The sequence below is a fragment of the Bos javanicus genome, chromosome 29 (genome assembly GCF_032452875.1).
Source record: "Bos javanicus breed banteng chromosome 29, ARS-OSU_banteng_1.0, whole genome shotgun sequence".
Classification (NCBI taxonomy): domain Eukaryota; kingdom Metazoa; phylum Chordata; class Mammalia; order Artiodactyla; family Bovidae; genus Bos; species Bos javanicus.
In genome coordinates, this window is record NC_083896.1 from 44,771,245 (window position 1) to 44,786,798 (window position 15,554).

Consider the following 15,554-nt stretch of genomic DNA (forward strand, 5'->3'; position numbering starts at 1 on the left):
AGTGCAACAGTTCCAAGTGAGGAAATGAAGGCTGCTCCTCCAGAGATCCGAGCATCAGGGTCAGCCCTGCCCTGCAGCAGTGGACGCTGGGCTCAGCGTGGCCCCTCTCAGAGCCCTGACTTCCTCTTCCCTCAGAGGGTCATAGGTGGGTGGCAGGGGTGGGTGTCGGGGGCAGTACAGACCCAAGTGCACACTAGGCTGCCCACCTGACTCCCTCCAGCTGGGGCTGTGGGTGCTTAGCCGGTTCGGACACAATGGGTTACTGCTGAGTGGATGAGTACACCAGTCCTTCTCTCTAGGAGGACTGTAGAATCTAAAGATCCACGGAACCTGGTGTCTGAGTCCTTTGCCCTGTAACGAGTCACTTTCCCTGAGCAAGCCTCAGTTTCCTCATCTGTAAAATGGGGATAGTGAGATCAATCCTAGACTGACCTATCGTTGCCTTCCCTGGAGCCCCAAGCCCTGTCCAATGACCCTTGGTCATGCGGATTTACCTGGTCGGGACCCCTGAACCATCAAGAATCTCTTCAGAAGATAAACCGGGAGATTCAGGTGGCAGGCAGGGCCTGGCAATGCTCCAGTGAGCCACTGCCGGGGGCATGCTGAATTCCCAGAGCCAGAAATTAGGACTGAGCCCTGGCGGGGGGTGGGAGGGGCTTGCAGAGGCCCACTTGCAGGGGCCCAGAAGCCTCCACCAGTCGTAGTTCCCATGAGATCGGCTCTACATCCGGCCCTGGGGCTCTCTGAACACCTCCTACGACCGTGCCAGGAACTTCCTCTGGGGCTGAACTTGAGACATCCTGTGTTTGCTTCCCAGAACCCAGCCCTCCCTTAGCCTCCCACCTCACCGCCCTTCGCTCTTAGTTATCAAACTCCAATCAGTGGACAACATTTATTGAGCGCCTGTGGAGCGCCCAGCACTGTACAAGGCACTGGGTGGGTGCGGGACTGGTGGGGAGTACATACAAAAGAGTAAAGGGAGACCCCTCGCCAGGGAGGAGCCTGTGTGTGTGCATGGGATGGGGTGGAAGGTGGCAGAGAGCTGCCGATGGCCTAGTGAGAAACTTGGGAGTCCTGCACCCGGGCTGTACCTGGAGGGTCTGAAATCCCCTCACAGCCATCACGTCTAATATGTGGGCCGCTGTCCCGTGTGCTCAGGGCCCGAGCGAGCCCCTCGGAGACTGGCTAGGGTCCTCCTTCCACTGGGGCCTAGTTCCTTCCCAGGGAGTGGTCCCCAGAGGCCAGCTTCATCCAGACCTCAGACTCCCAAGAGAGCTGAGGGCCAAAAGTCTTGGTTCTTGCACCGCCCCCTACTTGCTTGGCGGTTGCAAGACTGCAAACCCCAGGACCACCTGCACCGCTGCAGCCCGGGAGCCGCAGTCTATCAGGTTGCCCTCTCAGCCGCTTCCTGGGCCACGTGTGCCCTCTTGTGGTGGTCTCTGGTATTTTCTTTGCTCATTTGCTGTCTGCTTGAACCTCCCGCTCAGTCGCTCAGGTCTGACTCTGCGACCCCATGGACTGTAGCCTACCAGGCTCCTCTGTCCATGGGATTTCCCAGGCAAAAATATTGGAGTGGGTTGCCTGCCATTTCCTCCTCCAGGGGATCTTCCGGATCCAGGGATCAAACCCCCATCTCCTACATCTCCTGCACTGCAGGCAGATTCTTTATCATTGAGCCATCGGAGAAGCCCTAAACCTTGAGGATTAATGTATTGGTGGCTTAGAACACGAGGCATAGTTGGAACCTGACTCCTGGTTTTGTCTAATGGTCCGCTGTGTGGCGTCTTAGGAGTCACTTTCCCAGCCTCGGTGGGTAATAAATCAGACCCTGACTCCTGAAAAACCTCTTGTGAGGTCCAAGAGACTTCAGTGCAGAAGAGACAGTTTCCGAGTCCTCATTCCATTTCAGAAGGCTGTCTCACCTGTCCACTTCCCCTGGGACAGCAGCGTGCCTGGGAGGACTTCTTCTCTTGGGGAAAGACTGGAACAGGGGTGCTCCCTTGGCTGAGCCTGGCCCCCTGGATGTCCCCCAGGGCCGCTTGGAGAACCTCTCCCTTAGGTGAGGGTGGAGAATGGACCTTCAGAGAGGCGTGTGTATATGCAAGCTGGGGGTTTTGCTAATATTCAACCTCTTTCTCTCCCCTTTCCCTAGCTGTGCTCTGCTCTGCAACAAAACCATCTATTCTGAGCCATGGAAGGCTTCTGGGAGATGGCAGGGCAGCGGTAGCACCCCCACGTTATAGGCGAGGACACTGAGGTTCGGAGGTGCTTGTTCTGCACGTGGTGTGGGCAGGACTGAGCCCTGAGGCCTTGCTGCTTCTCTGAGTCCTCCTGACACCTGGAAATTGGTGGGGCCTTCCTGGGCCTTGAACCACCCACCCCTCCCCACTGCCGCCAGAGGTGGGGCCCCTGACGGATTTCTCCCCTGCTGGACACACTCCTCACTGTGGGCTGCCTGGCTTCCAGCTGGGGGAGCAGGAGGAGAGGCCAAGGGCCTTCATCTGGGCCCCCCAGATCCCTTGGGCTTCACCCAAGTGCCCTGGATGTGTCTAGCAGGTGTGATTGGTGTGCTGGAGGGTCAGAGGTGGTGGCAGACCAGGAGCAGAGTTGGGAGGCTCTGGGGGCTGTGGCCTGGGCCGGCGAGGCTGACACTTTGCAAGGCCGTCCCAGCAGGCTCCGAGCTTCCTGCCCCACGCAGCCCTTCTGTCCATTCCCAGCTACTCCTCTGCGGCCTGGCTCTCCTCAGTCTCTGGCCCTCTTGGCTGAATGGGGCCTCCCCTGGCCTGGTCCTCGGCCCCCTCAGCCACTGTCTCAGATTCTCCCCTGCCATCCCTGGGGCTGGTTTTGGCCTTGGTTTCCCCAGTCCCCTGGCCCTCTTTGTCCTCCTCCCTGTCCCCTGCCTCTGGTCCCCCACTGCCCTCCCCTGTGGCAGCCCCAGGTGAGGCCCCCGGGGTCTCGGGCTGCTCTGCCCGGCGGTAGACAAGGTAGCCGGCAGTGGGGAGCCTGTGAGCCAGGGCTCCGGGGGGCAGGCGCTGGTAGTCCTGTCCCTTGTACAGGAAGAGGCCAAAAGTATCAGGGTGGGTCACCCGGAACTTGGTGGCACAGAGCTTGTTCAGCGTGGCAATCGAGGCTTCTGGGGGCACGGCCAGCGTCTTGGAGGTGCAGCCACTGCTGGGGTCCTGATAGGCTACGCGGAGGAGGTGCTGTGCAAGGAGAAGCAAGAACAAGAACTCAGTCCTGCCTGCAAGGCTCGAGGTCGCAGTCCAGGCTCTGCAGGGACAGGGGTGGATGGGACAGAGCCAGTGGTAGAACCAGCAGCCAAAGCTTTTTGAATAAGGTGAGCTCTGAGGAGGGGCTCTGTGGATGAGAGGGCTGTCCCCGGGCTTGTGGGTCATAGCCGCGTGCTGGAAGGACGGCCCAGCAGGCCTCTATGGCCTATTGATCCCACTCAGGTCAAGCTTACTCTGCGCCCTCAGTGCTTATTCTGAATTAACCCATTGTATCCAATATCAACCCCAGGATGTAGGTCCTATTACCCCATTTTACAGACGAGAAAACTGAGGCACAAAGAGGCCACCTAACTGGCCCAAATTACCAACGCCAGAAAGCAGAAATGCCAGCATTTGGACCCAGGATCTGGCTACCAAATCTGGACTCTTAGCCAACGCTAAGGAAGGAAGTGTCCCTTGACTGGAAGGAAGGAGGTGAATGGCAGAGTTACTCTCTGGCTCTCAGAGCACCTCGCCTGAGCCAGGGGGATGGGGGGCGGGGGCCAAGGGTGAAGGGGCGTAGGCTGGAAGCCTGAGTCCAGGTGGCAGCCAGAAGCCAGGATCTGGGGTTTGAGCCTGCCTGTGTCCCTTTGCCTTCCCATGCCATATCTCAGTTTCCTCATCTGTAAAATGGGCATAATAATGATCCCACTTCAGTTTCTGTGAAGACTGTGGGCCGCCAGAGCACTGAGCCGTGTCAGCTGGTGAGACACATCATCCAGAAGGGCTGGCTCAGGCGGGTGTTCCGTGTGGGACGCTGTCGCCTGGTGATGCAGGACTGCCCTTCCCCTTTCCCGGCCTTTTCTGAGTCTCATTGGGCGAAGGAGCAGACCGCGCCAGATGATGCCAGGTGCCCCCCGGGGCTGGCCAGTCCCGTTACCTGGAAGCAGTGGGTGGCGGGCAGGCGGCGCTGCTCCCAGAGGCTGAGCGAGCGCTGCAGCTCCTGCGAGGGGCTCAGGGGCAGGGTGTGGGCCTCTGTCAGGCCACTCAGCAGGGCCAGGCTGGCCGAGAGGCTGGTCAGGTAGTAGCCTCCTGGGACATGAGGGGAGGGCTGCGGCTCAGGCTCGGTCTGAGCCACTGCTCCTCCCTGCCTCCCCTGCTCAGTCAGGGTACCCCAGCCCCACCCAGACAGAAGCGGGGGCCTATGGGGACCCTCACCCTCTCCGGTGAGCAGGGCAGGCTCCAGGAGCTCTGACATGTACTCGGCCTCCAGCAGCAGCTCAGGAAGGTCACAGTGGGCCAGCACGAGGCTCAGCAATGGCAGGAACTCGTCGGCCCCCGCGCCCTCCCCTGTAGGTGGTGGAGGAGGCCACAGGGTCAGGATCCTTTGCTACTTATCTTAGACAACGACCCTCCCTCTGCCTGCCAGGCAACGTGGTCTCTATGGCAACCAGGGGCACTGGATGGGGAGTGGATGCTCTGCTTTCTGGGCCACAGTATTACCATCTGTGAAATGGGAAGGTGGATCCATATCCATATATATATATATATTTTTTTCCCTTTGTTTTCCCTGCTGTGCCATTCCCAGACCCTCAGCCCGGTGGCCTGCCTCTGACTTGGCAGCGGCCGGTGGGAGGTGGTGGGAGGGGGCATACCCGCCTGGGTCCTCAGGGCCGTGTAGAGAAGCTTGCAGGCCTGCAGGAGCCGCTTGACCTGGGCGCTGGGTGAGTAGGCGCGAAGCAGCTGTAACAGCTTCTGACGCACCTGCTCCATCTCTACCGGGGAGGGCAGGCTTAAGTGGGACCCGAAGGCGCTGGCGCCCCGGGCCCGGGCCAGGCGGAGGCCTTCAGCCAGGCGGCCCAGGGAGCTGTTGGCTGAAAGCCGGTGCCGCAGGCGGGCCACCAGGATGGGCCGCAGCGGCTTGAGCACTGAGCGGTGCAGCGACTTCTCCAGGACTTGTTCTGTGGGGGAGAGGCAGGCAAGGGTCAGAGGAACTGGGGTGGGGTGGGAGTCCCGGGGAGGAAGGGCATGATCGGGAGGGGAGAGGGATGAAAAAGAGGAGGAAGCTTTGTGATTGGGAGAGAGGCAGTGGGTAGAAGTTCCTTGAATGATGCAGAGACAAGATGGGTGTACACGGAAGAACAGACTGAGAGACAGGCCGGCCCTGGAGAGGCAGAGAGAGAGGAAGGCGGAAAAGCTGAATTCTGGAGATGGGGCTGCACCAGCGGACCCCGGGCTGGAGTCTCACCCAGCCTGTCTGGTGGCAGCAGCTTCTCCGGGCTCAGCTCCGCGCTCAGCATGGCTCGGGCCCGGCTCAGGGCCTCGCGGACGGCCTGCAGCTCCCGGGGTTCGGGGCTGGCACGCACCTGGGTCAGCAGGTCCTGTACCAGCTGTCCCACGGCCGTGTGTCTGTCCTGCGTCAGCGCCGCAGCTGCCCGGCCCACCTGCCGCTCAGGCGCTAGCAGGGAGCAGAAGGCAGCGCTCATGGACCGAAGCAGGGGCCGCCGCCGCCGCCGGTAGCCCAGGTGGGGTGAGGTCGCTGGGCTCCCCTGGGACCCCGGCACCCCCTCCTCCTCTGAGCTGCTGGGGGAGGCGCAGTCCACCTCCTGGAGGGAGGGCAGGGGCGGGAGGCTGGGGCCAGCGCCCCCTGGCACACGGTACCCCACCGAGCTCTCCCTCCGTAGCAGCTGGCGAGGGGGCAACCTTTCTGTCTGGTTGGGGACTGTCCCTGGCAACACCGGGACTGGGGGAGGTGGCACAGCTGGGGGAGACAGGGGGCTGGAGGTCTCCGTGGACACACGCACTTTGAAGCTCCTCTTGAATTTCTCCCGCTTGGTGCGGCCCAGATCCCCTGGGAACAGGGGGTTGAAGAAACACAGGGCAGCTCCAGTGCCCTGGTCCAGCTCTTGTGGGGGCCGGGGCTTCAGCCGGGGCAGCGGGGGGCCTTCCGATGGGCCTGGCTGAGCCTTGGTGTTGAGGGAGGAGCTCCAGAACTCTAGGGAAGAGAAACAGGTTGGGCCTCGGGGTGGGGGTCGGGGGGGCTCAGGGAGGGGGCCCAACTGGGGGAAAGGCCCAGGCTTCAGTCTGTGTGCCTTCGCCTTCCCCTTCCCTCTTGGCCTCAGCTTGTCCATCTGTGCAGTGGGTAGCCCGGGAGCCCTTACCCATGCCCAGATGGGAGATGGCTTCCAGCTCCTTGTGGGTAGCTGCTTGGCGGATGGCTCTGGGGAGCTGAAGCGGGAGGAGAAGAATGTCCCTAAGGCCAGAGGGGAGCAAAAAGTGGGCAGTGAGGAAAGCTCTGCGTGGCGGGCATTGGGAGCGCCTGTGGGCAAGGAGGGCAAGATGTCCTGGGAAGGGAAGCAGGGCCCTGTGGAGAGCAGGCACCCTGCAGGCAGGCTTACCGGGTGTGGCAGTAGGCACAGATCAGCTGGACCAGGTCTAGGAACACAAGCTCTGAGCCCTCCAGGGAGACGCCTGAGGGATGGGAAGGGAGGTTGTTCTCTGGGAGCAGCCCCCCTGAGCCCCGACCTGATGCTTCCAGCCCCTCCCGCCAGGCCAGGCCAGTCCCTCTCACCCTCAGCAGTCTCCTGGATACAGTGGCTAGAGACGAAGGAGGGGCCACTGGCCTCGGGCAGCCGCACGCACAGGGCTTGGCACTGGCGACTGTTAGACTTCCGTACCAGGAATGTCTGCGAGTGGACAGGGATCAGAGGCTCGGGTCCTCTGTGTCCAGCCCCTCGCCCCCTCTACCCTCAGCCTCCACCCCCAGGGGTAGGGAGAGACTCACCCCGGGGGGCTCGGTCCTCAGCACGTGCAGCGCGGCGGCCTCGTTGGCCCGCAGCTGCAGCCACACGGGCCGGGTGAGCAGCAGGCGCTCCCGCAGGCTCACGGTGCGCCCTGGCCGCTGCGATCCACCTGCCTGCACCCCGCCGGCACCAGGCACATCGTACCGTGGGTCCTGGGCTGGCCTGGCGGGGGTGGGGGGCGGGGGCACCAGGCCTGAGCAGGGTTTTGCCCAACCGTCTCCCCTTCCTTTGCCCTGGGACAGACCCAGCTCGGGGTCCCCACCTTCCACACCACCCCACCGGGCTGCCCTTCCAACTTCACTAACTTTTCTCTCTCCAGGTGCCCAGAAGCGAAGCTGGCTGGGTAGGGGATTCCGAGGGGGCCTGTTCCTGGCTCCCGGGGGGTATCCATGGCTGGGAGCTCCTCCAGTCTCTCCCGGGACTCAGAGAAGCCAGCCCCCAAGGCAAGAGCACTCACATTCCCAGTGGTGAGTAACACTTCCTGAGGGCGGTTCGCCCCGTCACACCCGCCAGTTAACTCTTGTGTGTCCACTCAGCCCGGGCAGTGCCTGCTTCCTCTGCTCTGGGCCCAGCCTCTGGGGGCAGTGATCCATTCCATGCAGGTGGCCTGCCCAGAGTTCTAGCTGTGGGGCTGCCACCTCCACACGGCGCTTCCTGCAGCCTTGCCAGACTCCTCAAAACGCACAGGTGGACAGGAAGGGGTTAAGCTGTGCCTGCCAAGGTCTCCACGGGCCTCGCCCTTGGGGCACCTTCAAGTCTGTGGTCAACTGCTCATCTGTCCCTGGCCCTAAGGTCAGCCTTTTGGGTGAGTGCCCCCTACTGGCCACAGATGACTCATGCCTGAGCTTAACTTGGTTTTGGGGATTTCAGGTTGCCATGGAGAAAGGATGCTGTGTCTCCATGGAAACTAACCCCTTTGCTTAGTGGAGGTTCTGGGGGTGGTTCTGACACTCAGCACTAAACAGGGGGGGAGTCTGGCTGTGAGGTCATCGGCACACGGCGCTGCTGCTGGCTGCCTCCCACGCACACAGCCTGCCTTGCCAATCTGCCAAGAGACTGGGGCAGGTGCAGACACGATCCAGTCTCTAGGCACGGAGCACCCAGGCCACGTGCTCGGCCTGGGCCCCAAGCTGCCTCAGACTTTGCTCACCAGCACCCAGCCCCCCACATCTGGAGCAGATGTGTGGGGGAATGCCTCCTTCCCCAGCCTATACCCCAAGTCATAAGGGGTAGGCTCCACTCACTGGAGGAGATACCAGGGCCCCCAGCAGAGACTGCCTGTCTCAAGCACTTTCCACCAGAGTCCTGATTCCCTTGCAAAGTAAATTAGACACAGGCGGGTCATGCCAGAGTCCCAGGAAAGGTTTTAATTCCAGTCCCTGAAATGTGGGAGGCAGACACCAGGAACCTCCTCGAGAAGGAAGACCCAAGGAGCCTGCCTTGTCACTCCAGCAACAGCCAGGACACGCAGGCCCCTCAAATATAATTTCTGGCTCAGAGTTCCTGTGAAGTGGGACCCAACTCAGTGACTGGAGTCCAAGGTCCAAAGAAAGGATGTTGCTTTGGCTTAAGACAGGCATGTCTTCGTCAGGGAGGGCTCCGAGGAGGGCAACCTTTGGGAGGGGGTGGTGGTGGGCTGGCTGGGGAGGGAGGAGACCGTCTGGCCAGCCTCGGGCAGCTCCAGGCCTTGGCTGTTCAGGCCCTGGGGAGGGCAGAGGAGGAGCCCAGACCAGGGATGGCTGGAGCGGAGGACCCTGGAGCAGAACTGGAGAGATGGCTGGGCAGACCCCGAGGGGCCTGCCAGTCTGCCTTTCCGCAGCAGTAAAGTTCCAGTCCTGAGTTTGGTGCCAGCTGCTCCAAGGGGCCCCCCTGGCTGTGAAGAGCAGGGTCAAGGTCCTGGGGGTACACAGGAAGGGAAAAATGACTACAGGTGAGAGGAAGGCAAACCAAGAGGAAGGGAGGCACTTCATACAGGGGACTGAGAGGAGTGGCCTCAGTCTGGCCCAGGGCAGGCGAGGCCGGGAGGACAGGGCAGCCCCACAGCCCTTACTCATGGGCTCCCTAGTTCTCCAGGCCCCCAGGCCAGCTGTGGAGGCTCAGCATTCTATCCTCCCTAACCAGACCTGGCCCCAACCCCACCCCAATTCCGTGACCTCAAACCCAGAGCGTCCTAACTGATCTGATATGCCCCTGCCTCCCTCTGGGCCTTTCCTGGAGGCTGGCCTGGGGGAGGGGGTGGTGGGAGGTGGGACACCCTTGGTGACTCTTACCATCTGATTTTCTCTTCTGAGGGGACACAGCTGCCCTCGCCTGGGTGGATAAGAAGAAAAGCCCACTGAGAGGCTGCCTGCAGCTTAGCAAGTCCCCCTTCCACAGCAGCCTTTCTGGGATGGGGGGCTGCACAAGAGGGGCTGAGGGGAGTTTAAGGCCCCTTCCAGACAAAGGATTGAGGTGCTCTCTTGTCAGAGACCCAGGCAGCCCAGCTGCCTTCCTTCCTCCCAGCCCATCAAAACCTGCCTGGAACAAGAAAGGGGCTGATGTAAACAGGAGGTTTGGGAGGCCAAGCAAAGCCAGGGTGAAGCAGAGGGTGCCGGGGGCTGACAAGAGAGCTCCCCAGCGGAAGGCCCACATACAGACCAAAGCCGGTCTGGTTGGGGAGGGGACGCCGCACTGACAGCCCCCACCCTGTGGCAGGCAGCACTGGACCCACCTTTTTGATGGCCGTCCAGTCCTCCAGGATGTCGATCTCCTGCAGCATGTACACGATATAAGGGCCTGAGATGGGGGTCAAGGAAGCAGGAAGCCTGGTGGAGGGGGCAGGGGATAGGCCCAGGCCCCCAGCCCAGGGGGTGGGAGGTGCCAGCACTCAGAAGAGGCGGTGCCGTGGACGGCGGGGTGGGGCGCCGAGCACCTGGGGTAGCACTCAGGCTCCAGCTCCGACCTCGTGGCTCCTAGGTTCTTAGCAGGGTGGAGTGCGTGGCTGCGGCCTATTTCAATCTCACCCAGTCCACAGAGGGCATCCAGCCCCAATCTTACCACCCCTTAGCTCCCTCCTCACCTTCTCTCAGGCCTCAAGGTCAGAAGGCCAAGGCCCAGGCCACCCACTTAGGGATCTTGCCCCGCTGTTCCCTCATCTGGCCCCTTTCCCACCTACACGGGGACTCTCATCTCTTCTGTCCTGAAAACCACCCTCCATCGGTCTCACCCGCCTGTCTGGGGACTAGCCACTCTGTCCCCCTGACGTCTCCACAGCCTCACCTCCCACCCCTGCTCAAGTCTCTGCAGTCCAGATTCTTCCCTCCCTGCTTGAACCTGATCCCCATCATCAGGAGGTCAACTTCCTGATAATCTGGTTGCGGCAGAAATACGGAGGGGTGTGTATACCTAAGAATTCAATTCAACTCCGTGCTGGGCTATGCGAGGCGGGGAGGCCGGCACAGCAGGCCCTGAACAAGAGGGGCTCACACCTGGGGGGTGGCAGCGGTGACTATGTCCAGAAGGGAGGCAGGTGCCCCAGTTCAGGTACAGGGGTGCAGAGGAGAGGGAAGCCACAGCCATTGTCGGGGAAACCAGGAGAGGCTTCACGGAGGAGGTGACAATTGATGGGCACCGAGCAGGCAGACAGGCAAAGGCATCCAAGAGGGGAGTGGAAAGTCAGCAAAGGCATGGGGGCGGGAGAGCCTGGGACACGCCCGGGACACTGTGAGAAAGCCAGAAGGGTGTCAGAGGAGACCTCACTCAGAAAACTATGGGGAAGTCTCTGGATGAATGCTTCTATTTTTCCATGGTCCACACAGCCCAGGAGGACCCTGCAGAAAATTCAACAGCTGGATCTGCCTGGACACACAGGAGGCCAGATGCCCTTAAGTGGGTCTGGTCTGCCTCTGTCTCCCACGTGCCTCCACCCTGGCCTCCTGCACAGTTCAGCCACTGTGTGGGGAAGGATACCGGAGACGAGAGGCGCCTTCTTCCTCTTGTTGGGCGGCAGCGAGTCCCAGGTCCTTGAGCTGCCTCTGGCGTGCAGTTTGTCATCCCACCACTCTGCGCCCCAGACCAGAGTCAGCATCGGGGTATCACCCTCCCAGGACGCCCCACCCCTATAGCCCGTGTCGCTCATGTGGGCCAGGCCAGCCCGTCCCCATCAACCTCCCCAGGGCAGTGCAAAGAAGCCTGGGCTTGGAAGCCACGTTCAATCCTGGGAAAGAGGTCACTGTGCTTCCGCAAACCTCAGTTTCCTCATCTGTTTCATGGATGGGGGTGTGAGATCATTAGTCCCTCCCTCCCCCGTGCCCTGTGTGAATGGGCACACTGTGGCCACGGCAGGGGCACGTGTGTCAGAATGATGCCTCCATTCTGGAAACAGCATGGGAGCAGGGGACCCCCAGCCAGGCACCATGCCGGGCCTTTCCCCATCTGCTTTCTGTCAGTCCCCATGGTGAACACGGAGCGGGTCCTCTTACACCCAGCCCCGTGCAGGCGGGGAAGCCGAGGCCCAGACGGGGACCGGGCACTGGAAGCACAGGGGCGCCGGGCGGCTGCTGGCCTCACCGGAGCTGATGTCCAGGCTCTGGCGGTCCTCCTCCAGCCTCTGGATCCGCTCCTGCAGCTCGCCCTGCAGCGTGTCGTACAGCAGCAGCTTCTCACTCTGCGAGAGGCGTGGCGGCTCAGCTGGCGGGCGGGCGGCCACCTCCTCCCCACCCGGCACACCCACATTCACCTCCAGGTGCTGCTTGGCTCCCTGCAGCTCACACTCATACTTGTTCCTGATCACGTCCAGACAGAAGCCCTTGTAAATCCCTGCGGAGGGAGGGTGATGGGCAGCCGGGCTTGGCCAGGGCCCTGGCTGCCCACAAAGGCCGGCGAGGCAGGGCACGGGTGAGAGGGGAAGGGGACAGAGAGCCGTGGGTTCTCTTAAGGGGACGGGGCACAGGACGGGCCACAGACCTGCCACCTGAATGCGAATCTTAAGGCTCCGCTGCAGCCCCCCCAGGGGCTCCGTGTACTCGGGCGCCCTCTCAGCTCCCACTTCCTCCAGCCGCACCCGCAGCTGACTCAGTCGTTCCCGGAACAACCTGGGAGGGAAAGGCAGCCGTGCGCCCATCCATCACACGCGTGCCCAGCGCCCCAGGTCAGGCCCTTGCTCACGCGGCCCCAGCCAGCCCTGGCCAGCGCCAGGCCCACCGCTGCCTCCTGAAAGCCGGGCCCCGGGCCCCTCGCTCACTTCTCCTTCAGCTCCGAGAACTGCTTCTCCAGGTCCATCATCTCGCTGACGCATTCACTGCGGCGCCGCTCGCAGTCCTCCTCGTCCATCTCTGGGACAAGAGGCCAGTCAGGGCCGGCTGGGGGCAGCGGGCACGGTGCTCGAGCGCGTGTGGGGCTCACCTGAGCTCTCCTCCTCGGACTCGGTCTGGCTGCCGCTCCGTTCCTCCTCGCTCTCCTCCTCCTCCCCATTCATCTCAGCGGCTGAGTCGCCCTCTGCTTCCATCTCCTCTGTGTCCTTGCTTGGAGGCTGGACGGGCATCTGGGCACTGGGAGGAGCAGTGGAGCCATCACTCACCCCTGCCCCCAGCTCCGAGTGGCAAAGTGGTCACCTGGGGAGTCGAACCAAGCCTCGCTGCAGATGAGGACAGCCAGGGGAGGGGCTGGACTGGACTCGCTGGGCCCCGGGGACACGCGGGGTGGGGCAGGCACAAATGGAGCCATCTACACATCTCCCAGAAATCTAGGAGCCGTGGAAATGCCCATTCCCTTGGATACTGTTGGTGATCTCAGTCCCCGTAATATTGGCCAAGGTGATGATCCATAAGATGGGAAAGGTCAAGATGGGCTCCCCACTGCCTATGGGACTGGGCCCAAACTTCTGACCCAGGCTTTCGAGGCCCTGCACACTGGACTTGAACCACTGTCCAGCTCCTCCACCCCATACCTAATGGCCAGTTCTCAAATACACCATGCACTTCCTCCCCAGCCCCTGCTGCCCCCCGTGCTGTCCCTTCTGCCTATAAAGCTCTCCACTTCTCTTCCCACGCTTCGATGCTCGGGTCCTCTCGCTATGCTCAAATCCTATCTCCTTCTGCTTCCTCTAAGACCCCACGTCATCAGTTCCTCTCTCTCTCTTCTGCATGCTCAATTTTCCCTCTTGGCAGCTCTTTCTTAGGAAACTTTAGACATGCTTAGGTATTTCCCAACATGCAGAAAAAGCAGAAACACAAAACTTCATCCCACTCCACTCAATTACTCCCCCCATTTCCCATCTTTGCAAGGTCTTGTAAACACTTGCTCTTCCTACTCTTTCACCTTCTACTTGTTCCAATCTGTTTCTGTATCGTCGCTCTCAGCTGAAACTGATCCTGCAGAGTTAACAGATGACCTCCCTGTACCCGATGCCAATATTTTTTGGTGCCTACCTTGACTTCTCAGCAACAAAGAACACTGTTAAGCATCCTTTTACTCACTGATTTAATCTTTATTGAAAAATCTAATATATGTTAGGTACCATCAGACACTATGGTAGGAGCTTGGCTCAAGTGGGGCAGACAGAGAGTCTCTGATCTCAAGGAGTTGACAAGTTCCTGGGAGACAGAGGCCATGAAGCAGAAGAGTTAAGACCAAGGGCAAATGGGAGAGGCAGCTAAATGAAACCTGGAGCTTGCTGCAGCAGAGAGGGCTTGCAGAGGATGATGGGCCAAACCCATGAGCTGAGCTGGCCGAGGGAGAGAAAGCATTCGAAGGAGAATGAGTGGCATGAACAAAGACCCTGAAAGGAGAGAAGGGGCAGGGCTGGGCACACATGGGTCTAAGCCTCAGAGAAATCTGGGCTGCAGAGATCTGGTCATCACATAGAGTGAGTTCTTCAGACCTTGGGAGAGGGTGCCACCAGCAAGGCAGAATGTGTGGAGTGAGAAGGGGCTCATGATGGAACTCCAGGGTTACCGAAGGGTCAGACGATGAGACCCCTCCAAAAAAGAAGAAAATTAGCAAGAGATGGAGGAGGAAAAACTCAAAGCTGGGGAGAGAGAATTTCAGAATGAAGGAGAAGTGACGGTGCCACGTGCAGCCAAAACATCAGCCAAGAGGAAGAAGAAACAGTCTTCTCAGCAGATCGTCTCTTTGCCTACTGGGGGCTTCTGTTTCACTGTGATACCTTCTCTGGGCGTCTTTGCTGTCCTTTAGCTCTGTGCAGTCACCCTTCCTGACTTATTTGCGTATCTATTTGCCCATTCCCACATCTGTCTCTCCAACCAGCCTGTAAGCCTTACCAGGGCAGGGCTGCACATGTGCTTTATTCACCCATTTGCACTGACTCATTTGATGACTGGAGGATTTGCAAATACAAAGTTAAACAAAAACTTTTGTAGGGCAGGGATTGGCTTTTACTTCTCGGTAGCCCCTGGCTTCTGCAAAGGTAGCAAACATCAATTCGAATAAAGCGATTGGCTTAAGTTTCAAAGTGGACTTCCCTGGTGACTCAGATGATAAAGAATGTGCCTGCAAGGCAGGAGACTTGGGTTTGATTCCTGGGTGGGGAAGATCTGTTGGAGAAGGGAATGGCTACCCACTCCAGTATTCTTGCCTGGAGAATTCCATGGAGAGAAGCCTGGAGGGCTACAGTCCATGGGGTCACAAAGAGTCGGACACGACTGAGTGACTAACACTTAAAAAGTTTCAAAACATCCCTCAATGATTTCACAAATGATCTCAACCTGACCTGAAAAAGCCTCTGTTCACCAAACCAGCCTCTTTTCCAATCTCAAGCCTCAGTTCCTTCATTTTCCAAACTTTGCAATTCCTCTTCACTGGTAAGGCCTATCTTTCTGGATCAGAAAGGGTGAGGGGTTGGGAAAAGTCTCTCCAGCAGTCTCTGAGTCTACTCCTTACCCTGGGTATAAAAAGAGAATAACCATCGCCACTCAGTGTTGTAAAGGCTGCAAGCGGTAAGGAATGGCAAAGCAAACCGTGGGCACTGTGCATATTGCAATTTATCTTTCAGAAAGTGAGCAAGTCGAGGGGAGGCCTCCTAGGAAGGAAGACTCTGCTCCAGTTTCGAAGAAGCCAACCCAACCCCTCCACGGCGCACCGAAAGCTTCCCGCCCAGTTCCATCTCCGTACGTGCAGGCGCGGGAGGGAGAATCACTGGCTCTTCCGCTGCCAGCTCTGGTCCCGCGGTCCCCGCACGCGTCCGGCCGGTTAAGTCTCCGCTTCGGCCCTGGAGATTGGGCCGGCTCCGACCGACTGACCGGAGAGGGCAAACCAGGAGCCAGGGTTGGCGTTACGCACCCTCGGGGAGTGGGGCCTCTGACCTCACGTCCAAAACTCCCTGAGAGGTGCCGGAGGATGCGGACACTGGGCGCCGCCGCCGGGCTCCCGGAAGCGCTGGGCCGGTCTCTTTCCTCCTGGGGAGGGGGCCTGGCCGCGCTTCCGCATGTGTCATCAGGAGGCGCCTATCGGAGCTCTCACAATTGGGCAGCTGGGGGTGAGGCATGCTGGGATACCGCGGGCCGGTTTCCATAGCAACCGATCGAAATTTGCACAGGCTTTCAAC

The 15,554-nt window shown here is 60.2% G+C and overlaps 2 protein-coding genes across 5 annotated transcripts; both read right to left on the minus strand.

Annotated features, from left to right (window-relative positions):
• Positions 1 to 878: 878 nt before the first annotated feature.
• On the minus strand, positions 879 to 8,281 carry RIN1 (Ras and Rab interactor 1). Its single transcript, XM_061407047.1, has 10 exons — positions 7,318 to 8,281; positions 6,994 to 7,174; positions 6,781 to 6,895; positions 6,608 to 6,680; positions 6,371 to 6,462; positions 5,458 to 6,204; positions 4,865 to 5,170; positions 4,428 to 4,559; positions 4,150 to 4,301; positions 879 to 3,203 (listed from the first exon to the last, which is right to left on the minus strand). The coding sequence occupies exons 1-10, from the start codon at positions 7,401 to 7,403 to the stop codon at positions 2,718 to 2,720; spliced, it is 2,370 nt and encodes a 789-aa protein (XP_061263031.1). The 5' UTR covers positions 7,404 to 8,281; the 3' UTR covers positions 879 to 2,717.
• Positions 8,282 to 8,359: 78 nt separating this feature from the next.
• Positions 8,360 to 15,435, minus strand: BRMS1 (BRMS1 transcriptional repressor and anoikis regulator). 4 transcript variants are annotated; one of them, XM_061407054.1, is made up of 10 exons: positions 15,122 to 15,432; positions 12,395 to 12,540; positions 12,234 to 12,324; positions 11,957 to 12,084; positions 11,730 to 11,809; positions 11,561 to 11,657; positions 10,961 to 11,053; positions 9,723 to 9,787; positions 9,283 to 9,322; positions 8,360 to 8,908 (listed from the first exon to the last, which is right to left on the minus strand). In XM_061407054.1, exons 2-10 carry the CDS (start codon positions 12,531 to 12,533, stop codon positions 8,901 to 8,903), a joined length of 741 nt encoding a protein of 246 aa, XP_061263038.1. In that variant the 5' UTR covers positions 12,534 to 12,540; positions 15,122 to 15,432; the 3' UTR covers positions 8,360 to 8,900. The 4 variants fall into 4 exon arrangements, 2 of the variants coding, with proteins under 2 accessions (XP_061263038.1, XP_061263039.1); XM_061407055.1 differs by lacking the exon at positions 10,961 to 11,053 and having other exon boundaries at positions 15,122 to 15,433; XR_009734608.1 differs by lacking the exon at positions 8,360 to 8,908 and having other exon boundaries at positions 9,288 to 9,322; positions 9,723 to 11,053; positions 15,290 to 15,435.
• Positions 15,436 to 15,554: the final 119 nt, after the last annotated feature.

Coding starts and splice junctions, on each gene's coding strand:
- RIN1 (XM_061407047.1), bottom strand. CDS start 7,403: ATGGATACCCCCCGGGAGCCAGGAACAGGCCCCCTCGGAATCCCCTAC. Junction 6,205..6,370: donor CATCTCCCATCTGGGCATGG/GTAAGGGCTCCC, acceptor TCTCTTCCCTAG/AGTTCTGGAGCTCCTCCCTC. Junction 3,204..4,149: donor CCGCCACCCACTGCTTCCAG/GTAACGGGACTG, acceptor CTCCTTGCACAG/CACCTCCTCCGCGTAGCCTA.
- BRMS1 (XM_061407054.1), bottom strand. CDS start 12,533: ATGCCCGTCCAGCCTCCAAGCAAGGACACAGAGGAGATGGAAGCAGAG. Junction 11,810..11,956: donor GATTCGCATTCAGGTGGCAG/GTCTGTGGCCCG, acceptor CTCCCTCCGCAG/GGATTTACAAGGGCTTCTGT. Junction 9,788..10,960: donor GAAGGCGCCTCTCGTCTCCG/GTATCCTTCCCC, acceptor CCCCCATCTCAG/GCCCTTATATCGTGTACATG.